The sequence below is a fragment of the Crotalus tigris genome, unplaced genomic scaffold, assembly GCF_016545835.1.
Source record: "Crotalus tigris isolate CLP2741 ecotype Arizona unplaced genomic scaffold, ASM1654583v1 scf7180000022970.308977840:1548163, whole genome shotgun sequence".
NCBI lineage: Eukaryota > Metazoa > Chordata > Lepidosauria > Squamata > Viperidae > Crotalus > Crotalus tigris.
In genome coordinates this window covers 978,855-1,004,647 of record NW_024099557.1, presented here as the reverse complement: position 1 = coordinate 1,004,647, position 25,793 = coordinate 978,855, and the positions used below count along the sequence as shown (strand labels likewise).

The 25,793-nt window shown below is 43.6% G+C and overlaps 1 protein-coding gene across 1 annotated transcript in view; it reads left to right on the top strand.

Moving 5' to 3' along the window:
- Nucleotides 1-6,335: 6,335 nt before the first annotated feature.
- Nucleotides 6,336-25,793, top strand: part of MIER2 (MIER family member 2) — a 63,847-nt gene continuing 44,389 nt past the window's right edge. The window contains exon 1 of the mRNA XM_039319314.1: nucleotides 6,336-6,363. Within this exon, the coding sequence (XP_039175248.1) occupies nucleotides 6,355-6,363 (9 nt within the window). The 5' untranslated portion in view covers nucleotides 6,336-6,354. The remainder of the gene's footprint in view (nucleotides 6,364-25,793) is intronic.

Sequence of the window (25,793 nt, the reverse complement as noted above, 5' to 3'; positions counted from 1 at the left end):
AACTGAGATACAAATGGACTTTAAACCAGAATTATTTCTTTTGGGCATAATAAATTTAAAGATGGAAAAACAACTCCAACACATCATTATACATATATTGACTGCAGCTCGTATAGCATATGCTCAATGTTGGAAGAGTGAAAATATACCCACAAATGATATGATTATGTACAAAATCTTGGAATGCGCAGAAATGAACAAACTTATGTTAGAATTAAAAGACAAGGAGGCGACAGAATTTTATGAAATTTGGAATAAATGTTATAATTGGCTAGAACAGAGAAAGAATAAAGACATAATTATCGATGTACATAAAATGTAAATAAGATGTAAAGAATGCTTAAAATGTATAATAATGTTCTATTAAAAGAAAAGATTTATGTTTATGTATTTTAAGTTTGTTTTGGTGTATGGTGTATGGTGAAAAATAATAATAAAAAATAAAAAATAAAATAAACTTAACTGTTCTGTGTATAAGCCAATTCTATTGCAAAATGCCATGTTTACACCGATAGATTGGTTTACATTTATGTTTAGAATCAAATTTGAAATTTTCCAACTTGGGTCAGATAGCACTCGTAAGAAATATAGAACACTGTGTTTCTATTAACTTTAAACAGCAGACAATTAAATATCTCTGGCCAACTTACAAGTGCCATTCCTTCATTCCTGAATAACATTAAATCCTGTAAATCTTAGTTTACAGTCAAGCGTGCAACTTTTGAAGGCTACCTAGACTATCTAGGACCGTTTTCTCCAAAGTGGATTGCACAACAATCAATTTAGAAGAAGTGCGGAGAAGGATTTAAAGGATGGAAAGAGTGTTTTAGTCTCTATAAAGCTTAGAAAACCAATTGTGCCCCTTAACTTTCCCAAATTCCTAAAATATAAAAAGATGAGCCAAAATGTTTTGGTTCCATCCACTTTTGACAGTACCTAGAAATTGTAAAAGAGAACCTGGGGGCCACATATGGTCAGATTTAGGAGACCGGACATATATCAAAAAGTATGCTTCCAGCAGGTATGTTCTTATGCAGTCAAGTCAAGACAGCAACCTTTAGACCAAAGATAAGCAGAAGCTGGGTCATTTTCAGTAGATGAGAAAGTGTTTTATTTTATTTATTCATGCATTCATTCATTCGATTTGTAGGGCTGCCCATCTCAACATGTGACTGTTAATTATTAATTTCAACTAATATAATAACAATTACCAAAAAAGTTTTTTGTTGTTGAGTCCAGCTGCTGAAATCAAGAAAATGGGAATACATTTTTGTGTGAAAAAAGTTGTGTGTGAACCTCAAGCCCATACATAAAACAAATTCCTCAGGTGAATCATTATAACTTCACTATTTTGTCCCTAACTCTGGTTGAAGGACCTCAGGATTCTCTCTATTAATAAATTAGGTTCTATAAAACTAAAGTCTACTTATCCCTGCTCCAAAGTAAATTATGGAATGATTTATTCCATTTATTTTACATCTTATTGTGATGAATTGTGTGTGGACAATGAAACTTTTCCATTCAGATCCTTCATTCACTATTTCTGTATCTCCAATTTTTTAATCTCTTAGATCAGAGGTCCCCAACCCCCAGTCCGTGGACCGATACCGGGCCATGGCATGCCAGCAACCGGTCCACACAAACAAGCAAAGCCCCATCTGTGGGATGCAGGCAGCACACAAAACCACACACTCTCCGATCTGTGGAAAAAACTTTCTCTGCAGAACCGGTCCCTGGTATCTTAGATCCTTAACCTTTGCCTCATTGCTTGCTCCTTTTCAGCACAATACAGTAACTGATTCCACATATTGCATTGTATAGTTTATCTGTGCATTATTAAATAAAATATAATAAGGGGATGCATACCACACATAAATCAAATCAAAACATGGATGAACCCAAATAATATTTAATATATTAAAAACAATAAATTTAGTCACAGAAAAGCTAAGCAGTCTGGCTGTTTCAGATTCTGGATAAAAAGAGTATACGTAGTCCTCAATTTATGACCACCAACATTTCTGTTGCTAAGCGAGACAGTTGTTAAATGAATTTGCCCCATTTCACAACATTTCTTGCCCAGATGTTAAGTGAATCACTACAATTGTTAAGTTAGTAACAGATTTAAGTGAATATGGCTTCCCCATTAACTTTGTTTGTCAGGTCACAAAAAGTAATCACATGACCCTGGGACACTACAACCATCATATATATCCAAGTGTCTGAACTATGATCACATGACCATATGCAATGGCTGTGTGAAAAACTGTCATAAGTCACTTTTTTCAGTGTCGTAACTTCGAACAGTCACTAAATTAACTGTTGTTGGTTAAGGACTAACTGTAACACCATGTCATGGTATTCATCCTTTACATTAGCTTTGTCCTCATCTCTTTCCTGTTAATTTTTACAGTTCTTTAAATCTTTACTCCCCCACTATTCACTTCTTGTTCCTCTGTTATTTCATTACATTCTTTTAACTCCTAGCCCATTTTGACTTTTATGTCATACCTACTAATTTTCCCATACTCAGTTTTGATCATGTGAACTGCATCATATTTTGCACTCAATATACCTTAATGTTGCCCAATGATGTTCCTTATTCTCTCGTTAAAATTCTGCCTTATTCTCACTTTTTATTCCACATGCTTACTTTTTTTGTGATGGCATCATACCCAACACTTGAATCCACTAAATTTCTCTCTTTTCATTTTGTTCTTACCATTATTTCTCTTAAAGTGTCCTACATTTTGCCTATTTTTTTCTTTTAATTTAATCATGGCCATTCTTTTCTCCATTAGGTATTCATAATAATTCACATCCTTACTGCATTAAAACTGGATTACATTGCAATGTGCTTTATATGGGGCTGCTTTTGAAACTGCAATTGGTACAAAATACAGACCCCCTTCTCCAGTGTAAAACAGATCTGCAGGTGCTGCATAGGCTACCAGTACATTTCTGGGTAAAATTCAAAATGCTGATTTTAAGATATAGCACCCTCTCCCCCCCAAGTATTTCCTTCAAATAGAAATAGTCTGTCCTATAATGTGAATGGATTCTTAAGATACCCATTTATTATTGAGTTTGGACACCAATGGCTCTTGTTGATTAACGTATTCTTTAACTTTTTTCACAATTCATTGGTGGCATTTTAGTTTATGTATAAATTGCTGGGAATGTACTAAGAATATGGCAGTATTAAAAAAATAGATAAATAATCAAAATAAATAAAAAGTGATGTTCAGGAAAATAGTCCATTTTATGGAATAAGCCAGTGTTTTCCAAACCTGGGAACTCAACATATGTGAAGTTCAACTACACACATCTTAAAGTTCCTAAGTTTGAAAAACTCTGGTTTAAAATGATGGAGCAGTTGACATAAAATGCTGAGGTAACATTATGGGCCATGCAGTAGGATGGAATGACCTGTCTAACCGTAATTTAGTTTAGTTTGGTAGTGAAGGCAGAAAGCTAGAACTCATGAGACTGTGGGTTCTGTCTGGTTTACTACTTTGGGCATTGCATGCCGTGTGAACACAGCAACTGTGTTAGGATGACAATTATGGAAAAGAGAGTCACTTTGGCATAGTGGTTAAGGTACCAGGCTAGAAAGCAGGAGACTGTACGTTCTAGTCCAGTGTTTCTCAACCTTGACAATTTTAAGGCATGTGGACTTCAACTCCCAGAATTCCACAGCCAGCACTGGCTGTAGAATTCTGGGAGTTGAAGTCCACATGCCTTAAAATTGTCAAGGTTGAGAAACACTGTATCTAGTCCCACTTTAGTCAGGAAAACCGGCTGGATGATTTTGGGCCAATTACCAGGAGATGGTAAGTTCTAGTCCTGCTTTAGGCATGTAAGGTGGCTGGGTAACTTTGGGCCAATCACCAGTTGATTGTGAATTCTAGTCCTACCTTAGGCATGAAAGCCATCTGGGTGATTTTTGGCCAATCACTCCTACTCAGCCTAAATCACCTCATAGGACTGTTGTGGAGAAAATAAGAGGAGGAAGGTATGTCGGATACTTTTCCACTTCAAGTTATTTGTAAAAATAATAAAAGCAGGATACAAATAATTCTTAAATCTAGCTACATTCTCATCCCAGCTTTCCTCAAATTTGCCGTCTCTTTCCTTTTTATCTTAGCTCTCTGCGTATTTCCAGCCTTCATTCTCCCAATTTTTTCCCACTGACCCTTCCCCAGACCTTAACCCTTTTCAAATTGCCCTCTTGTGTTGCCTTTAAAGTACTTCATCATTCCCTCTCTCCTTCCCTCTGTTCCTTCCTCCAAATCTCCATGGACTTCCCCTAAAATGTCTGTACTTTGTACTCAGTCCTAGCCTTGTTCGTTTCCTACTCCACCTTTTCCTATAACCCTGAGTTTATATTATTTGCTAAAGGTATATATTTTGACTTGCCTCATGCCATCCAAGACAGCTTAGCGGACATCTCCCTCTCTTTACCTCAGCCAACAGCAACCCTGTGAAGTAAGTTGAGATGCAAGAATGGCTATGTTCCCCAATGTCACCCAGAGCCAAGGATGGTCAGGTCTTCCCAGGCCTACACATCACCTAATACCATGGAACCTGCCCCAGACTGGTCTTCCAAGTCCCCTTTCTCCTCTTTAACTTCCCCAGAGACTAATACTCTCATAGGCTACCTATCCCTGCTCCCTTTTGGCCCGAGGATGCTCTCACATTTCTCCTTTTGACACCTGGAGTACTGCATCCAGTTTTGGTCATCACAATATAAGAAAAGATGTTGAGACTTTGGAAAAAGTGCAGCGAAAAGCAACTAAGATGATTAAAGGCAATAGGAATAGGAATAGGAATAGAATAGAATGGAATGGAATACAATAGAATAGAATTATAGAGTAGAGTAGAGTAGAATAGAGTAGAATAGAATAGAATAGAATAGAATAGAATAGAATAGAATAGAATAGAATAGAATAGAATAGAATAGAATCTGGAAGGGACTATGGCGATAGAATAGAGCTGGAAGGGACCTCGGAGGTCTTCTAGTCCAGCCCCCTACTCAAGCAGGAGAACATTCACCATCTCAGACAGGTGAATGTCCAGTCTCTTCTTTAAAATCTCCAGTGATGAAGTACCCACGATTTCTGGAGGCAAAGCTGTTCCACTAGTTGATTGTCCTCACTTTCAAGAAGTTTCTCCTTAATTCCAGGTTGCTTCTCTCTTTGATCAGATTCCAACCATTGTTTCTTGTCCTTCCCTCTGATGCTTTGGAGAATAATTTGACCCCCTCTTCTTTGTGGCAGCCCCTCAAATACTGGAATACTGCTATCATGTCTCCCCTATTTCTTCTTTTCTTTAGACTTTTAGTCTAAAGGTTTTTGATCATCTTAGTTGCTCTTCTCTGAATTTTTTCCAAACTCTCAACATATGAAGAACAGTTGCAGGACTTGGGTACGTCTCGTCTAGAGAAAATAAGGACTAGGGGTGACATAGCAGTCTTCCAATATTTGAAGGGCTGCCACAAACAAGAGGGGGGGGGGTCAAGCTATTCTCCAAAGCACCTGAAGGCAGGACAAGAAGCAACGGGGGAAACTAACCAAGAAGAGATGCAACCTAGGACTAAGGAGAAACTTCCTGACAGTGAGAACAATTAACCAGTGGAACAACCTGCCTCCAGAAGCGGTGAATGCTCCAACACTGGAAGTCTTTAAGAAGAGACTGGACAGCCATTTGTCCGAAATGGGATAGGGTTTCCTATTGGAGCAGGGGGTTGGATTAGATGACCTCCAAGGTTCTTTCCAACTCTGTTATTCTATGTTAACTCTTTCCCTTTCCACCCGCCCGAGGTTCACTTCCTTGCTCTCCACCTCTCCCCCGATTTCACCCCAGCTCCGGCTGCCTTTCTTCCCCAAGAAGCCCCCTCAGCTCTCCCCTTTAGCGTTACTGCCCCCCCTCGTCCTCTCCCCAATTCCCTTCCCTCTCTCTCTCTTTTTTTTTTTTTTTAACCTCAGCTTCTCCCCTCGCCCGCCTTCCTCGCCCTCCCAACGGGGCTCCGGCGCTCGCTCCCGACTCCCTTCGGGTCCCGCTGGGCTCCGAGCCCCTCACCTGCCTCACCTGTCCCTTCCTCCCGGCGGCCCTTCCACCTTTTACCTCAGCTTTCCACGCCCCTTCCCCCCCCACATTTCACCTCAGAGCCCTCCCCCGAGGGTCGCCCCCCCATCGACCCCCACCGCCGCCCCCCCGTCCCCCCTCCGCCTCGCAGTCCCCTCTCGCGGCCCTCCCCTCCCGCTCCGCTCCCGTGCGCGACAGCCAATCAGCGTGCGCCTCCACATCCGGGGCTCTCCTACCACCCCCCCCCCGCCGTTCTCACTCTCGGCTATGGCGGAGGTGAGTGTGTGAGTGTGAGTGTGGGGGGGGAGGAGAAAGTCGGCTCTCTCTCTCTCTTCCCCCTCCCCCTCCCCCCTCCCCCCCTCGGAAGAGAAGGGGCACCCCGTGGGGGGCGGGGCTTGTGGGGCTGTGGGGGGACTCGGGGTGCAGGAAGTGGGGACCCAGGGCAGGTTTTGGGGGGGCAGGTGGGACTTGCAGGGCGGCAGGTGAGGGCTGAGAGTTCTTGGGGGGGGGGGATGTGGGGGAGATGGACGGGCCGGGGAGGCGAGGATGGAGGAGTTGGGACTTCGCGGGGGGGTGGGGTGCAGCGCGAGGGGTCGGAGAGGAGGCAGGGGATGAGTCTCGAGTGGGTCGGAGTTTGCGGAGACGGAGGGGGAGGCGGGGGGGCAGGTGGGAAGGTGTGGCCGGTGGGGGACTTCAGGAGGGGGTCGCTGAAACTTCTGGAGGGACTTTGGGGGGGTCAGCAAGGATGGGCAGGTGCGGACGATGGGGATGGAGGGGGGTCAAACGTGGGGACCGGAGGAGGATTTTTTCTGGGTGCGGAGATGGAAATGGGAGAGTTGAGGCCTTCTGGGTGGGGGCGGGGAGCGGATGAGGGATTGGCCTGAGTTGGGGTGCCCTGCGAAGATTTGGGGTGCAGGGGTGGACCTGTGGCAGGAGTGCAGGATTGGGGAACCCCAGAGGCGCAGGGTTGACTTCAGGGGGTTACAGGTCGTGTGGCGAAGCGGCGGGAATTCTTGGGGAGTTGGCAAAGATTGGGGGGATATTTTCTAAATGCATAAATGTATAAATATTTTATAAAGGGTTTGCCGGACGCTCGGCTTGGGACTTTTTCCCAATTAAGGTTTAAATATTGCAGGTCGGGGTGGTGTTTCCTTCGGAGAACAGCGGTGATTAAAAGAATTCATGGAAATTTCAGGGTTAGGGCACTTTGGCAGAGTTGGGGGTGACTTTTTGGGGGGAGATGGGAATAACTTGAGAATTGCATCCAAGGGCTGCAAAAGAATGGGTTAGGCGGGTTAGAAGTTGCTCCCCAAATTAAGGAGTCCAGGCATGGGTGCAAGTGTGGTGTGTCAAATGGTGCAGGTGCAAAGTGGTGTGATTGGCACACTTCTGATTGGGAAGAGTTCATCTACAAGGGTGTAAAGCTTTGGCGTGATAAATATGAAGTACCTGGAGGTTTACATTTTGAATTTGCAAAATGGAGGAAGGGGTGACCTTCTAATGGGCAGGGGAGCAGAACTGAAATTTGGAGAGTAGAGCTAGAAATGGTGGATCCATTGAGGAAGAAATCCAGGAATTCTAAGAAGCTTGGTTCAGGTTTCAGAGAATGATAAATGAATAGGGAATATAGGGAAAAAAATACATTTAGGATACTTGGGGAGAAAAGGTATTGCAAGGACTTGGAGCTGCTGGCAAATTGGTGTAGTCCAGTGGTTCTCAACCTGTGGGTCGGGACCCCATTTGGGGTTGAACGACCATTTCACGGGGTCGCTAAACAAGGCTGTCCGCCATTTTTTCCCCTTTTCTTTGGCCACGCCCCTGGCACCCAGTGATGTATAAGTGGTTGGGGGTCACCACAACATGGGGAACTGTATTATGGGGTTGCGGCATTAGAAAGGTTGAGAACCACTGGTGTAGTCCATGCTTAAGATTGCAGTTGGTGGAGATGACTGGAAGTGAAGGCACTTGGAAGAAAAAATATGATGTAAGTTGTATTTGTTTAAAAACTAACATCTGGATTTGGAGAACAGCAAAGTTTAATTCTGACAAATGTTGGAGGCATGTAGAAGGTTTGAACATCCCATCTAAAGATCTCAAGATGATCAGTTTGGTTTTTTTGAGGTCATCTGAAGAGATAAAAAAAATAAAATCTTGAGTCGTCCAATGGCCCAGATGAAAAGTTCTGATTTTCTGAAATGGCAATGATGCAATGTCCACAGATCATTGGGGAATTAAAGTAAGGGAGCACTTCTAAGATTACATCCGCTTCATGATGGCCTTGGTAGAGGTTTTACATAAAGAAAAAAATAATTGGAAATGAGTGAGATAAGGTGGAGGCAGCTGGAATTTGGGTGGGCTAAAGATGAAGGACAAAAAGATAAGGGGCTGTTTGATGGAATGTGAAAAGGAGAACTTGGAAACTGGAGAGAAAAAAGAACTGGTAAAATGGAGGTCTTCAATTCTGTAATATTGGTGCATCTAACTCAGGGGTCTTCAAACTTGGCCCTTTTATGACTTGTGGACTTCAACTCCCAGCGATGCTGGCTGAGGAATTCTGGAAGTTGAAGTCCACAGGTCATAAAAGGGCCAAGTTTGAAGACCCCTGGTCTGGATCCAAGCCCGCAGTGTCATCAAAATGGCCGACTGAGGAATTCTGGGAGTTGAAGTCCCCATGTCATAAAAGGGCCACGTTTGAAGACCCCTGATCTAACTTAACAGAATAACAAAGTTAAAAGGGACCTTGGAGGTCTTCTAGTTCCTTCCAGTTGCTCCTTTGATGGGATTGTTCATTAATGTCTTAATCTTCACCTTGAGCTTGTTTGAATTCTGTGGGATTATGTAGGATCTGAATTTAAAACGTAGGAAACAGACCTCTGGGTGTGTCAAATGTAGTTATCATATTTCAGATGTCGTAAATCAGATACATGTAGGCTTCAAGGATGGTTTTGGTTGGACTGCAGTGTTTCTCAACCTTGACAATTTTAAGGCATGTAGACTTCAACTCCCAGAATTCCACAACCAGCAATGCTGGGAGTTGAAGTCCACATGCCTTAAAATTCTCAAGGTTGAGAAATACTGGTTTGGAGGAAAAGTTTTAGATCTCACACAAATGCAGCAGTACCTCTCTGCTGTTCCTTAAACCATCCCACTTTTCTTCTGGCTTCCTCATGGAGCCGAAAATACACACCGCTACTTTATATGGAGTCAGTTCACAACTTAATCCTGAGAACCCTCCACATTTCGATTTTTGAAATGTCAGAATGGTACAATTCCAATATTCGCTGATTTATATTTTAGTACGTACACCTTTTTATTGCGTTGTGTGTTTTTATTGCACTTTAAATTATAATTTCAGTGAGCAGAATAACAGAGTTGGAAGGGAACAACCCCCTGCTCAGGCAGGAAACCTTATACCAATGGTTCTCAACCTGTGGGTCGGGACCCCATTTGGGGTTGAACGACCATTTCACGGGGGTCGCCAAACAACGAAGTCCGCCATTTTTCCCCCCTTTTCCTTAGCTGTGCTACTCCCTTTTATTCTATTGGCTTTTGAAAGCCAATAGAATAGACTTTCTTGAATAGAGTCTAATTCTATTGGCTTTCAAAAGCCAATAGAAATTGTCCAGGCTGTCTTTGCCCTGCTGAGCCCGCCAAAAGTCCCATTCTGCAAACGGTGCTGCACCTGTTGAGTAGTCCTCAATTTACGACCGGTTGAGTAGTCCTCGACTTACAACCGGTTGGGGATCGCGGCATTAAAAAGATTGAGAACCACTGCCTTATACCATTTCAGACAAATGGCTGTCCAGTCGCTTCTTAAAAACTTCCAGTGTTGGAGCACCTACAACTTCTGGAGGCCACCTATTCCACTGATTAATTATTCTCACTGTCAGCAAATTTCTCCTTGATTCTAAGTTGGTTTTCTCCTTGATTAACTTCCATCTGTTGCTTCTTTGTCCTGCCTTCAGGTGCTTTGGAGAACAGGTTGACCCCTCCTGGTTTGTGACAGCCCTTCAAATATTGGAAGACTGCTATCATATCATCCCTAATCCTTCTTTTCCCTAGATAAGATATACCCAATTCCTGCAACCATTCGTATGTTTTAGCCTCCATGCCTTTAATCATCTTAGTTGCTCTTCTCTGCACTTTTCCCAAAATCTCTACATCTTTTTTTATATTGTCATGACCAAAACAATTTCTGGAGGCAAGCCATTCCACTGATTAATTGTTTTTACTATCAGGAAATTTCTCCTTAGTTCTAGATTGCTTCTCTCCTTGATTAGTTTCCATCTGTTGCTTCTTGTCCTGCCTTCAAGTTCTTTGAAGAATAGGCTGACCTCCTCTTCTTCGTGGCAGCCTCTCAAATATTGGAAGACTACTATCCTGTCAATCCTAGTCCTTCTAGGTCAGTGGTTCTCAACCTTTTGAATGCCACGACCCCCCCCCCAACCGGTCCTAAGTCGAGGACTACTCAACCGGTCGTAAGTCGGGGACTACTCAACTGGTGCAGCACCGTTTGCAGAATGGGACTTTTGGCGGGCTCAGCAGGGCAGAGACAGCCTGGACAATTCCTATTGGCTTTTGAAAACCAATAGAATTAGACTGTATTCAAGAGAGTCTATTCTATTGGCTTTCAAAAGCCAATAGAATAAAAGGGAGTAGCACAGCTAAGGAAAAGGGGGAAAAAAATGGCGGACTGCGTTGTGTGGCGACCCCTGTGAAATGGTCGTTCGACCCCAAATGGGGTCCCGACCCACAGGTTGAGAACCACTGTTCTAGGTAGATAGGCAACTAGAAATATTTAAAATAAATAAATAATAAATAAGTCTATCCTTGTTCCAGATGTTAATGCTAATGTGTGTAACTTCTGGGCTGTGAAATGGTCGTTCGACCCCAAATGGGGTCCCGACCCACAGGTTGAGAACCACTGTTCTAGGTAGATAGGCAACTAGAAATATTTAAAATAAATAAATAATAAATAAGTCTATCCTTGTTCCAGATGTTAATGCTAATGTGTGTAACTTCTGGGCTATTAAGAAGAAAGATTGGTGTGCATATTCACAGCTGCCAGGTTCTGCGTGGACTGTGAAATTGGATCGTGACTTTGAAATGGTTCCGTGGGCGGACACACTTTTTATTTATTTTATTTGAAACACTCTTGCACTGCCTTTTGTTTTGGTTAGTGTTTGAGGGTGAATGTATCAAATTGTGATTTAAATATATATTTTTTTTACTGAAATGTGATGTCCCCGAGGAGATCGGAGGCATAGGGTCTTGGTGTCTCATGAAGTGTGACCTCATTCTAGAACATATTTTTCCGCAACTTGGTTCCGAGATGTGTTGAACTCGTGGGATTCTCAAGTGACCTTGCTGAAATTGCCTGTGAATGATGGAAGTTGATGTCCAGCATTTCTGGAGGCATGAAATTGGGGGTATGAAGTAGAGCATCGCTGCCTATTTTGTCTCACTCCCAACTCTGCTTTTTCAATATTATCCATTGCTGACTTGATGTTGGTGATTTGTTTAAGGAAGCAGCTGCTGTTTTTGAGACAGTTCTGAATAGGAAAATAGACTTTAAAAATCATCCTAAGGGGTTCTCAATGCCTCCTTGATTTTATTTATTTATATTAAATTTATGCTCTTTTCCATCAAATGTAACACTCAGGAAGCCCACAGTAATAAAATAGGCTTTATATTATATATAGAGAGAAAGAGAGAGACAAAATCTATTTAGAATAAGACAGTACCCAAAAAAATAAACACTGATTAAAATGGGTTTCAGGTTTTTTTTTTTAAAAAAGTCAGGTTAAGCTGCCAAAACTTGTCTGATTTCTTTTCAATAAAAAAAGATTAACGCTGGAAAAAGTATAACAAAGATGGATTTAGCTTGGTCTTCCTTAAAAAGAAATTCCAGAAACTGGAAATAATCTTTGGTTAGTGTTTCCTGTCAAATTTAAATGATCAGTGATGATGTCTGATCCCAGCATCTTTCAAGATTAATGAACAATTTTTTTAAAATATCACAGCTTTCTGAAGTAATAATAATAATAGTAATAATAAAATTGGAAGGGACCTTGGAGGTCATCTAGTCCAACCCCTTGCTCAGGCAGGAAACCCTATACCATTTCAGACAAATGGCTGTCCAGTCTCTTCTTAAAAACTTCCAGTGTTGGAGCATTCACCGCTTCTGGAGGCAGGTTGTTCCACTGGTTAATTGTTCTAACTGTCAGGAAGTTTCTCCTTAGTTCTAGGTTGCTTCTCTCCTTGGTTAGTCTCCACCCATTGCTCCTTGTCTTGCCTTCAGGCGCTTTGGAGAATAGCTTGACTCCCTCTTCTTTGGGGCAGCCCCTGAGATATTAGAACACTGTTATCATGTCTCCCCTCGTCCTTCTCTTCGTTAAACTAGACAAGCCCAATTCCAGCAATCGTTCCTTATATGCTTTAGCCGCCGGTCCCCTATTCATCTTTGTACTCTTCTCTGTACTAGAGTCTCAACATGTTTTTTACATCATGGTGACCAAAACTGGATGCAGTATTCCATGTGTGGCCTTACCAAGGCATTGTAAAGTGGTATTAATACTTCACGTGATCTTATAAACTACTTCCCCTAAAGTTATCCCCGTTTTGCGGTCAACCGTACCAGATTCTACTGAGAGTTCATTGTGAACAGCATGAAGATCACTATTGGTCCCGTCGCTAAGTTCAGAGTGTAAATCCCATCTTTAGTTCATCCATATTTTCTTTTGAAGTCTCAAGGACTTTTAACCAGGCAGAATTACCGAGTAATAACGTGTCAAGCATACCCTTAGGTACCTTATAAGTGTAAGGTTTATACTGCAGCAATATAGAAGTGCGGTTGATAATATTATGAAGTCTTCCTGGTCTCTAATTGTTATGTAATAGAATCCCTGAAATATTGGCTTCTTTCATTTGAGTAGCAAAAAATAGAGGGTGGTGGGTTTTTTTAGTTGTGAATTATTATACAGTAACTCGGGATTGAAGGCACGTTGGAGAAAAGGAAGGAATCGCCTGCATTTCTTAGGTTCTCTAGCCATTAGATTTGGTTTCATATGGAAACAGATGAAATAAATGACATGAGAGCAGTCTTTCAAAATCTGAGGGGCTGCCACAAAGGAGAGGGTCTTGACTTATTCTCCAGCAGCTGCTTCCTTAAACAAATCACCAACATCAAGTTAGAGATCCAATCTAAAACTAAGAAAGAATTTCCTAACAGAACAATTAATCAGTGGAATGATTTGCCTTCAGTTGTTATGGATGCTCCATCACTGGAGGTTTTTAAGACGAGACTAGACAACCATTTGTCCAGAATAGTATAGATCAGTGGTTCTCAACCTGTGGGTCGGGATCCCATTTGGGGTTGAATGACCATTTCACAGGGGTCGCCAAACAACGCAGTCCGCCATTTTTTCCCCCTTTTCTTAGCTGTGCTACTCCCTTTTATTCTATTGGCTTTTGAAAGCCCATAGAATAGACGCTCTTGAATAGAGTCTAATTCTATTGGCTTTCAAAAGCCAATAGGAATTGTCCAGGCTGTCTCTGCCCTGCTGAGCCTGCCAAAAGTCCCATTCTGCAAACAGTGCTGCACCAGTTGAGTAGTCCTCGACTTACGACCGGTTGAGTAGTCCTCGACTTACAACCGGTTGGGGGTCGCGGCATTAAAAAGGTTAAGAACCACTGGTATAGAGTCTCTTGTTTGCGCCGAGGATTGGACTGGAAGACCTCCAAGATCCCTCTTCCAACTCTGTTATTCTGTTAAACTTAAGCCAGTGGCTGAATTCACACGCACCAAGTTAACAAAATAGAGTTTTGTGTTCACGCCACACATTCTACCTAAAGAAAACATGACCCATTGGGATGGTTTAATCCCACAGTGGTTGGTTCTATCGAAACAGGCTGAAATATTCCATCCCCAACTCCATTTTAGCTTGGCTTAATAGGTTGTTCAAGTTAAGTCAATGAAAAATGACACCTCATTATCATCTCAAAATCATTAGAACATGCCTCGTTTAAGAAATTATCTGTAATTTCTCAGAGGCTGAGGAAAAGATGGTGGTTGGAAACATCTGTGCATCCTTTTATCGTGAAAATAGATAACCCCTGTAAATGGTCATCCAGAGGATGGAGGAATTCAAGAGAATTTACAGATAAATGGATTGCTAAAGTAAACATATCAAGTGGTTAAGACCTGTAACGTAAGCCCCCCCCTTCCAATACATTTGATTAAAAAGTTTGTGGCAGCCTCAATTTCTTCATGATGAACAGCTGCTAGGGGCTTAGCATTAATCTGGATAACTAGATATATTTACTGTAGTGCTCTATTTAAGTTTGTTAGGGTGAGATTCTTGACTCCCTTTTTTTCCCTACACGTTTCAGTGTTATTGGATTGTTGTAGACGCCTGGACAAGTCCCTGCAGTTTTCTTGGCAAGACTTTTCAAAATTTGTTTGCCATTGCCTCCTTCCTAGGGTTGAGAGAAAATGACTGGCCCAGGGACACCAAGCTGGCTTCATATCCAAGGCAGAACTAGAACTCTCAATCCCCGGTTGCTTTGGCCCAAAGTAAGCCAGCTGGCTTTATTATTTTTATTTTTTTATTTGTATATTTATAGAAATTTAATAGACCAGTGGTTCTCAACCTTTTCTTCACCACGGACCCCCTTTAAATACCTTTTGTGGCTATGGACCATGGACACAGATCCCCAAGACTTAATTCAAGATTTAAATCATAACATTTCTTCAAGCTTTCACAGACACACACCCCCTATGACAACATCGCACGCCCCCTCCAATGGTGTGCAGACTGTAGGTTGGGAATTACTGTAATAAATAATAAATAAACAAACTCTGGGTCTCCTGGTGATTGGCCTAGAGTCACCCAGCCAGCTTTCATGTCTAAGGCAGGACTACAACTCACAGTCTCCTGGTGATTGGCCTAGAGAGTCACCCAGCCAGCTTTCATGTCTAAGGCAGGACTACAACTCACAGTCTCCTGGTGATTGGCCTAGAGTCACCCAGCCAGCTTTCATGTCTAAGGCAGGACTAGAACTCACAGTCTCCTGGTGATTGGCCCAAAGTCATCCAGCCTAAGGCAGGACTAGAACTCACAGTCTCCTGGTGATTGGCCTAGAGTCACCCAGCCAGCTTTCATGTCTAAGGCAGGTCTCCTGGTGATTGGCCCAAAGTCATCCAGCCTAAGGCTAGAACTCACATTGTCTCCTGTTTCATGATAGAACTGTCTCCTGTTGATTGGCCCAAAGTCATCCAGCCAACTTCCATGCCTAAGGCAAGACTAGAACTCAGTCTCCTGGTGATTGGCCTAGAGCGGTGGTTCTCAACCTTCCTAATGCCGCGACCCTTTAATACAGTTCCTCGTGTTATGGTGACCCCCAACCATAAAATTACTTTCGTTGCTACTTCATAACTGTAATATTTCTACTGTTATGAATCGTAATGTAAATATCTGATATGGAGGGTGTATTTTCATTGTTACGAATTGAACATAATTAAAGCATAGTGATTAATCACAAAAAACAATATAGCAATGCTCACTGGAGAAGCTTACTCTTCCTTGCTCAAAAATGGTAGGGAGGGAAGGGGAAGGAAGGAAGAAAGATTGAAGGGGAAAGGAAGGAGATGGAGAAGAAAGGAGATTGAAGGAAGGAAGGAAGGAAGGAAGGAAGGAAGGAAGGAAGGAAGAAGAAAGAGATTGAAGGGGAAGGGATGGAGAGGGAAGGAAGGAAGGAAGATTGAAGGGGAAAGGAAGGAGATGGAGAAGGAAGGAGATTGAAGGGGGAAGGAAGGAAGGAAGGAAGGAAGGAAGGAAGGAAGGAAGGAAGGAAGGAAGGAAGGAAGGAAGGAGAAAGATTGAAGGGTAAGAGATGGAGATGGAAGGAAGGAAGATTGAAGGAGAAAGGAAGGAGATGGAGAAGGAAGGAGATTGAAGTGGGAAGGAAGGAAGGAAGAAAGGAAGGAAGGAAGGAGAAAGATTGAAGGGGAAGGGATGGAGATGGAAGGAAGGAAGATTGAAGGGGAAAGGAAGGAGATGGAGAAGAAAGGAGATTGAGGGGAAAGGAAGGAAGGAAGGAAGGAAGGATTGATCTTTGGAGAGTTATGTTTTCCCAGATGGTGATGAACTGCAACTCCCAGCATTCCACAGTGCTTTTTAGGGCTGCTGGAGATGGTAGTCTGGCGGAGAGCCTGGTGGAGAGCCAAGCGGCGGTACCTCCGGGGCCTCGGAAGCTGCGCGGAGGATCCGCGCGCCTCGGAGCCGCCGGCCACCCTCTCGCGCCCGCCAACCTGGAGCCCCCCCATCCTCATCCCGGCACCTCTTGCCCTCTCCCAGTCGCCCCCCGGGACCTGGCCACCCCTCCAGCCTCCTGAGCGCCATCACAGCAGTGGGGTTGCAGGAGCCCCTTTCCACACCACGCAGCCCTTCACCGCCATGATCCTTCCCCGAATCGTCGCACGCGAGAGGGGCGCGGCCGGAGCATCAGCTCCCGCTCGGAAGGCGACACTTCTCCCCTCCTGGCCCGGCCGGCTGGCCTCCGACGCACATGCGGGCATCGCCGCCGCCTCACCCTCTTCCCCGCCGCCTGGCCACTTCCGAGGCCCGGAGCCCGGCGACCCGGGAAGGAGCTGCTCCTGCCCGCCAGCCCCAGGGCCCCGCCGGGTTCCAGAGGGCCGAGGCGGCCTCCGACGGCGAGGGAGACGGGCCAGGCAGCGCGGGGAAAGCTGCGGTGTTGCACGGAGGGCGGCCGGGGGCGGAACGCGGCTGGGCAACCAGGAGGCGTGGGGACCGGCTCGGCGCCGCAGCTCAGCTCAGCCAGCAGCAGCGGTGGAGCAGCCCAGCGGCAGTGCCAGCAGCGGCCCAGACTCGGCTTGGCCCGCCCGCCCACACAGCTGAGCCAGCCCGATGGCGCTGCGGTGGCAGGAGCAGGCGCTGTTGGAGGAGAAGGGCTCCCGTGGAGGTGGAGGAGCCGGCGAAGGAAGAGGAGGGCGGCGGTGGCAGCCAGATAGAGGAGCATTATCTCGGTTCCTAAGACCATTGGAAATATGTATTTTCCGATGGCCTTAGGCGACCCCTGTGAAAGCGTCGTTTGACCCCCAAAAGGTTGACCCACAGGTTGAGAACCACTGGCCTAGAGTCACCCAGCCACCTTTCATGTCTAAGGCAGGACTAGAACTCACCGTCTCCTGGTGATTGGCCCAGACTCACCCAGCCAGATTTCATGCCTAAGGCAACACTAGAACTCACCGTCTCCTTTTGATTGGCCCAGAGTCACCCAGCCGGCTTTCATACCTAAGGCAGGACTAGAATTCCCGGATTCCTGGTTTCTAGCCTGATGCCTTTACCACTACACCAAGCTGACCCTCTTAATGACCACTTATTGATATACCCGGAGACGGTCCCTTGTTGGCACATGGAGTGAGATCCTTTGGCATACCCCCTCCCCTATATAAGAGAGGTCAAATCTGGATGAGAAATAAACTCCTGCAGTTTTTCATGCATCAAATCCTATAATGGCTTTAAAGTTGGTGGTTACAGTTCATGGGCTTCTTCAGGTAGTTCCAGAAAGACTGACTCACACATATTTTTTACCAGCATGTTGAATTGGATCAGAGAGTGAACTCTCAACCCACGTAGCAACTTTAGATGTAATACAACTAAACCTGTACTTCTAGTTTGCAGACAGGCTGCTGCATTTTGGACCAGTGAAAGCATCTGAGTAATTTTCAAAGGCAGCCCCATATGCAGTAGGTTACAGTAATATATTGGTCATTTTCCCAGTGATGCCATTTGTACAATCGGCCTTTTTTTAAAAAAAAAGCAGATTTCTAGTTGATATTTTCATTAAGTTCTTCATCCCCTTCCCAATATCCCTATTCCTGTCTGATTACTGTCGGCACAGATCCTGTTCAGGTGTGTTTGAAGCTAGGCTATTTTTCTCCAGTGTTTATCCAATCAACTTGTTTTAACTTTCATACATGATTGGGTGCCTCAATCCCCTCAATGTAGGCAATTGATGAACAAGTTGAAAAGCATCATTTTTAAATATGCATAACTGCATACTTCATTGTTTTAGGTTGCTGTACAATACTGCAAGAATGCTCTAGTCTGTGGAGAGTCTCAGTCATCCCAAAGGTGCTTTTTGGGATGCTGGATTTTCTTGGTTGTTTTTTTTTTCCCCTTTGAAAACGTTTCACTTCTCATCCAAGAAGCCCAGTTGCCTTTTGGAAAAGCACTTTCGGTGCAAGAATGTTATATTTCTTTTTTTGTTTTTGTTGATTCATATACACCTCTAATTCCTAAGTTTCCCCTGGAGAGATTTTGTCAAAAGCCTTTTCAAAAGTTCAGATAAATAACATGAGGACTCGCCATTCGGAAGATACAATTATTATTATTATGGATCATCGCACAGTCAGCCAGATGTTCAGACTGGATTTGGCATTTTGTCTACTTATTGAGTTCTTACCCAGGACCTGGGATAGGCAGATGTAGATGTTTGATGGTATTACAGGTATCGTCGCAGGATGGAAGCAGTTCCTAGTAAGGCCGCCTTTTGCAATTGACTAATAGCGAATTTGTCAATGCCAATGGTGTTCAAGTGGTGCTCCAGTTGTTTTGGGATTGCACCCAAGGAGCCTATTACTACTGGTACTACCCTTGCTTGCTTTTGCCACAATCTTTCTATTTCTATTTGTAGGTCTTTGTATTTTGTTATCTTCTCCAGTTCTTTCTCGTCTATTCTGCTGTCTCCAGGCATTGCCACGTCCACTATCCAGACTTTTTTGTCTTTCTTATCGACAATTGACAGACAAGTCTGGGGTGTTACGTTGCAGGTGCTTGTCTGTTTGAATTCTGAAGTCCCAGAGCAGTTTAATTTTATCATTTTCTATGACTTTCTCTATTTTATGATCCCACCAGTTTTTGCTTACAGGCAAATGATATTTTTTGCAGATCTTCCAATGCACCATTGTTGCTACTTTGTCATGCCGCTGCTTGTAATCAGTCTGTGCAATCTTCTTGCAACAGCTTACCAAGTGGTCCACTGTTTCTTCAGCTTCTTTGCATAGGCGGCACTTACTGTCTGTTGCTGTCTTCTCAATTTTGACTTTGTATGCATTTGTCCTTAAGGCTTGGTCTTGTGCAGCCAGAATTAGTCCCTCGGTCTCTTTCTTCAATTTTCCTGCTCTTAGCCATTGCCAGGTTTTATTATTATCTGCTTTCCCAGCTATTTTTTTCATGTATTGGCCATGTAGTGCTTTGTCTTCCCATGCCTCTATTCTGTTCTTCATTTGGTCTTTCTTGTAGGCCAGTTTGGTCTCTCCAGTAGTTAGTAAGCCTTCCTGATATACTAATTTCAGTGCATCTTCATCATTGTTCTTCAGATATTCTTCCAAAGCCATTTTTTCTTCTTCAACCATCTGATGTACTTGTAGCATTCCACGCCCACCTATTTGCCTTGGTAGATAAAGTCTGTCAATGTCACTGGGTCATTATTTTTCTGGTCTTCCTATCCATTGCTTTTAATTCTGCTTGAGTCCAGTCCACTATTCCAGCTGTGTACCTAATGACTGGGATTGCCCAGGTGTTGATTGCCTTTATGGTATTTCCTCCATTGAGTTTGGACTTTAAGATCTTCTTCACTCTCTTGATGTATTCACCTCTAATCTTTTTCTTGACTTCAGTGTGCTTGATGTTGTCAGCTTGAAGGATACCCAAGTATTTGTAGTACTCTTCCTCATCCAGACTCTTAATGTTATTTTCGTGGGGCATCTTGATTCCTTCAGTTTTCACTATTTTTCCTTGTTTGATAGTAAGTGTGGCACATTTGTCCAAGCCAAACTCCATTACAATATCTTGGCTATATATACAGACAGTGTTGAGCAGCGATTCTATTTCAGATGATGTTTTTCCATACAGCTTCAGATCATCCATGTAAAGGAGATGGGATAGTCTGGTAGATGTTTTTGATGTTTGATAGCCATGTCCTGAGTCATTCAGTATTGTTGACAGAGGAAACAGTGCAATAACAAATAGTAATGGTGATAATGAATCTCCTTGAAATATTCCTCTCTTGATATTAACCTCTCCCAGCTCTCACCATTGATCTGCAACTGTGTCTTCCATTGTGCCATCGATCTTTGCACAAATTTTCTGATGTTTCTACTGACTCCTGTTATTTCTAGGCACTTTATTATCCAATCATGTGGCAGAGAGTCAAATGCCTTTTTGTAGTCAATCCATGCCACATTCAGGTTGGTCTTCCTTCTCTTGCAGTTTTCCAAGATCATTTTGTCTATTAGGAGTTGATCTTTTGTTCCTCTGCTATTGGGGCGGTTTCCTTTCTGCTCAGGTGGAAAGAGATTGTTTTCAACTAGATGCTGTTGTACTGCATCAGCTACCACACCAGTTAGTAATTTGAAAGTTGTTGGTAAGCAGGTAATTGGCCTGTAGTTACCTGGTGTTGCCCCTTTTGCTGGATTTTTCATTATTAGGTAGGTTTTCCCAGTTGTTAGCCACTTTTCAATTTCTCCTCCTTGTAGTATATTGTTGAACTGCTTGGCAATGAGTGGGTGTATAACAGTTAGATGTTTCAACCAAAACCCATGCAGTTCATCTTCACCTGGTGCTGACCAATTTTTGATTTTCCTTGCTCTTTTTTCTACCATTTTTGTTGTTATTACTAGTTCTTTCATTTCAACTTCTGTTTTATTTGCATCCACCTCTTTTAACCAAGCTGCATCCTTGTTGTATTTCTTTGGGTTGTTGTTGTTGTTGTTGTTATTATTATTATTATTATAAAAAGAATTGCCTTTGCACAGACTTTATAATTTTTTCTCAGTAAATGCTTTCCACATGTTTGATAATTATCCTCAAGTAAATGTCCTTGTACAGTGTTAGGAAAGCATTGCTTGAGATTGCAAAATAAATAAATAAAACCCCTCCCCCCATTATTAGTTTAGATTTTTGTATTTTTTTTTTTTTTAGCACACGTATGGATTCTTTCTTTCTTTGCTCATTTTGGCAACTTTTTCATTTTCTCTAATAGCTTCCTTGACAATGCTAATTAATCATTTTGGAGAGCTCTTGCACTCAAGTACCTTTCTTGACCTGCAGTAAATTGTCTGTGAATGTGATTTTCAGGAACCCCCACCCCACCCCACCCACAAGCATCCTGAAGTGATTTGATCCCTTCAACTTTCCTTTTCAGCTGCTTTTAAAGCAGTTGTTTCATTTTCAAGGACTTTCTGTTCCTGCCTAGGAGGGAAAGGGAGTGGGTTGGGCTGCCTGAAAAAAGAATTTTTTTCACTCCTGCATAAATTGAATTTGGTGGTGCATAAATTGAATTTGGTTGGCACGGTGTCACCACTTCCAGTTGGGTCAGCGACACTCGGATCTCAGTCAAGGTTGAAGGCTTTAACTCTGTAAAAAGTTCTGTCTTGTGAGTGGAATGCGGATTCATCCCATCCTGTATGTACAGTTACTCCTTGACTTACAACAGTTCGTTTAGTGACCGTTTGAAGTTACTATAGCACTGGAAAAAGTGACTTAGGACCGTTTTTCACACTTACAAATAATGGTGATGATGATGATGATGATAATGCCTTAGGTGCAATCCCAAAACAACTGGAGCACCACTTGAACACCATTGGCATTGACAATTTCACCATTAGTCAATTGCAAAAGGCAGCCTTACTAGGAACTGCTTCCATCCTGCGACGATATCTGTAACACCATCAAACATCCACATCTGCCTATCCCAGGTCCTAGGTAAGGACTCAATAGGTAGACAAAAATGCCAAATCCAGTCTGAACATCTGGCTGACTGTGCGATGATCAATCAAATAATAATAACAAAGTTGGAAGGGACCTTGGAGGTCATCTAGTCCAACCCCCTGCTCAGGCAGGAAACCGTATACCATTTCGGACAAATGGCTGTCCAGTCTCCTCTTAAAAACTTCCAGTGTTGGAACATTCACCGCTTCTGGAGGCAGGTTGTTCCACTGGTTAATTGTTCTAACTGTCAGGAAGTTTCTCCTTAGTTCTAGGTTGCTTCTCTCCTTGATTAGTTTCCATCCGTTGCAGTATCCCTATGATCACGTGATCCAAATTCAGACGCTTGACCACTGACTCATATTTATGACGGTTGCAGTGTCCTGGGGGTCACGTAATCCCCTTTTGCGACCTTCTGACAAGCAAAGTCAATGGGGAAGCCAGATTCATTTAACGACCAGGTTGCTAACTTAACAACAGCAGCAATTCACTTCTCTGTGGCAAATGTCCTCAAATGGAGCAAAATTCACTTAACAAATGTCTCGGCAACAAAAAAATTGGGGCTAAGTGGTGGTCGTAAGTCAAGGACTTACCTGTAATTAAAGTCACCCATGCCTGTATCATTTCCTCCCTTGGATACTTCCCTAGTTTCCTTTCCCGTATAAAGAGATTTTGGTTAAAATCGCATGTCCCTCATAACAAATCATTATGAGGCACTGCCACTCCTATCCGGTGAAGATGATGGTGATGATGATGATGATGATGATAACAACAATAATAATAATAATAATAATAATAATAATAATAGTAATAAAGTTGGAAGGGACCTTGGAGGTCATCTAGTCCAACCCCCTGCTCAGGCAGGAGACCCTATACCATTTCAGACAAATGGCTGTCCAGTCTCTTCTTAAAAAGTCCAGTGTTGGAGCATTCACCACTTCTAGAGGCCGGTTGTTCCACTGGTTAATAATAATAATAATAGTAAAGTTGGAAGGGACCTTGGAGGTCATCTAGTCCAACCCCCTGCTCAGGCAGGAAACCCTATACCATTTCGGACAAATGGCTGTCCAATTGTTCTCACTATCAGGAAGTTTCTCCTTAGTTCCAGGTTGCTTCTCTCCTTGATTAGTTTCCATCTTTTGCTTCTTGTCCTGCCTTCAGGTAGCTGATCCCTTTTGAGATTGATCAATTTGTTTGATATTATGGCCTCTTTGATATACAGAGCAATGTTACCTGATTATTTTCTTTACAAGTAAAGTTCAGATGCTGTTGAGGCTGTGGATACTTTTGTATTTTTTTCCCTTTGTTAACAGCGGGTTGCCATTGCCATCTCCAATAATGTTTTTCAGCTTCCTAGAACAGGGGTTCCCAACCCCCCGGTCCGTGGATTGGTACCGGGCCACGGCATGCCAGCAACCGGGCCGCACAAACAAGCAAAGCCCCCTCTGTGAGATGCAGGCAGCACACAAAACCACGCACCCTCCGGTCCGCGGAAAAACCTTTCTTCATGGAACTGGTCCCTGGTGCCCAAAAGGTTGGGGACCTCTGTCCTAGAATACAGGTAGTCCTCAACTTACGGCCACAACTGAGCCCGAAATTTCTGTTGCTCAGTGAGACATTGGTTAAGTGAATTTTGCCCCATTTTGCGACCTTTCTTGTTACGGTTGTCCTGTGGTGAGTTGGACCCCATACATACATTTTGGTTTCAATTGTGATCATAAGTTGTTGATTATCCATAATTGGCAGGAGAAACCCCGTCTTTCTTAGTAACATGGCACCAATAGCAAATCTTTAGGACAGTGGTTTTCAACCTTTTTATACGGCGACCCTGGTCATAAGGACGCGCCGCGCATGCGTGGCAGCGCCCCATGCACGGTGCGCATGCGTGCCACCGCCCCTATGTGTGGCGCGCATGCGTGGTGGCACCCCCATGCGCGGCGTGCATGCATGACACCACCCCCTTGTGCGGTGTGCATGCGCGGCACCACCCCCATGCACGGTGCGCATGCGTGGCACCGCCCCATGCACGGTGCGCATGCGCGGCATGCATGTGTGGCGCTGCCCCATGCACAGCACCCATGCGCTGCGGCACCCCCCTGCGCAGAGCGCATGCGCGGCACCGTCACCTGAGCAAAAAAATGGTGGATCGCTTGGTTTGGCGACCGCCGTAAAATGGTCATTCGACCCCAAATGGGGTCGTGACCCACAGGTTGAGAACCGCTGCTTTAGGATTTGATGAAGGCATCTTTTTTTGGAAGACGTCGAGTCTCTTGCTAATACAGGTAATCCTCCACTGATGATCAGGGGCTGAATACAGGTTTATTGCATGCTAACACTTGTAGAGCCTGCTAACGCTCTCTACAAGAATCTGAATTAATTACGGTCAAAGCAAATCGGCGGTAGATAAGGGTCAAGGGAATTGACCTACACGACACCACTGCCTGAAATCCCAGCTGATCCTATACAGCAGGGATCTTCAAACTTGGCCCTTTTATGACTTGTGGACTTCAACTCCCAGAATTCCTGAGCCAGCATGGTGGTGTCGTGTAGCAGAATGTGAATTCCCTTGACCCTTATCTGCCGCCAATTTGCTTTGACCGTGATTAGTTCAGATTCTTGTAGAGCAGTGGTTCTCAACCTGTCGGTCGGGACCCCATTTGGGGTCGAACGACCATTTCACGGGGGTCGCCAAACAACGCAGTCCGCCATTTTTCCCCCCTTTTCCTTAGCTGTGCTACTCCCTTTTATTCTATTGGCTTTTGAAAGCCAATAGAATAGACTCTCTTGAATAGAGTCTAATTCTATTGGCTTTCAAAAGCCAATAGGAATTGTCCAGGCTGTCTCTGCCCTGCTGAGCCCGCCAAAAGTCCCATTCTGCAAACGGTGCTGCACCAGTTGAGTAGTCCTCGACTTACGACCAGTTGAGTAGTCCTCAACTTACAACCGGTTGGGGGTCGCGGCATTAAAAAGGTTGAGAACCACTGTTGTAGAGAGTGTTAAGCCTGCAATAAAGCTGTATTCAGCCCCTGATCATCAGTGAAGTCTCTGTAGAGCAGGTGGCCAGCTTTACTGGGTGTTACCATAAAGGAGGACCTGACCTGGAGTGCTCATGTTATAGCATTGGTTAAGAAGGCCCAGCAGAAATTATCTTTCTTGAGACTTCTCAGGAAACAACAACTGAACGAAAAACTGCTGGTGACCTTCTATCGTTGCTCCATAGAGAGTATTCTAACTTATTTCATTTGTGTGTGGTTTGCTTGCTGTACAGTAGCAGATAGGAAAGCAGAGGGTCATTACCATCGCCCAGAGGATTATTGGCTGCCCTCTCCTCCCCCCCCCCCGGACGAACTGTTCAGTTCCCGTTGTCTTAGGAAAGCTCAAAATATTCTTAAAGATTCATCTTATCTCGGACATTCTTTTTTTGAACTATTACCATCTGGCAGACGGTACAGGATAATAAAAACAAAGACAGATAGGCTGAAACAAGTTTTTATCCCAGAGCTGTAACCATATTAAATGCCACTGTGTAGTCCTGCAACATTGAAGTGCAATATTAGGGGCAGTGGAACGGTGAATAGAATGTGAAGGATATGTGTCTATAATGTACGTTCTTATTTGTGGTTTTTACTTGTGCGTAGTGTGCACCGTGGACAGCACTTAATTTTGTTTTGAGTTACACAATGACAATAAAGATACTCTATTCATCTCAAGTGCTCTGGCTCTGGATTTCTTACAAGCGACAATAACTGAGCCAGCTTTTAAAATTCTTTTTTGGCACCGATTTGAAAAGGTTATTTAAGATTTCTAGGCATTGGCATCCAATCCTCTGTTTCTGGGCAATACCATTCAAAAGAATTTGGAAGGCAAAATGTACATGTGGATGTATGTTAAGTCACTAATTTAGGATTTTGA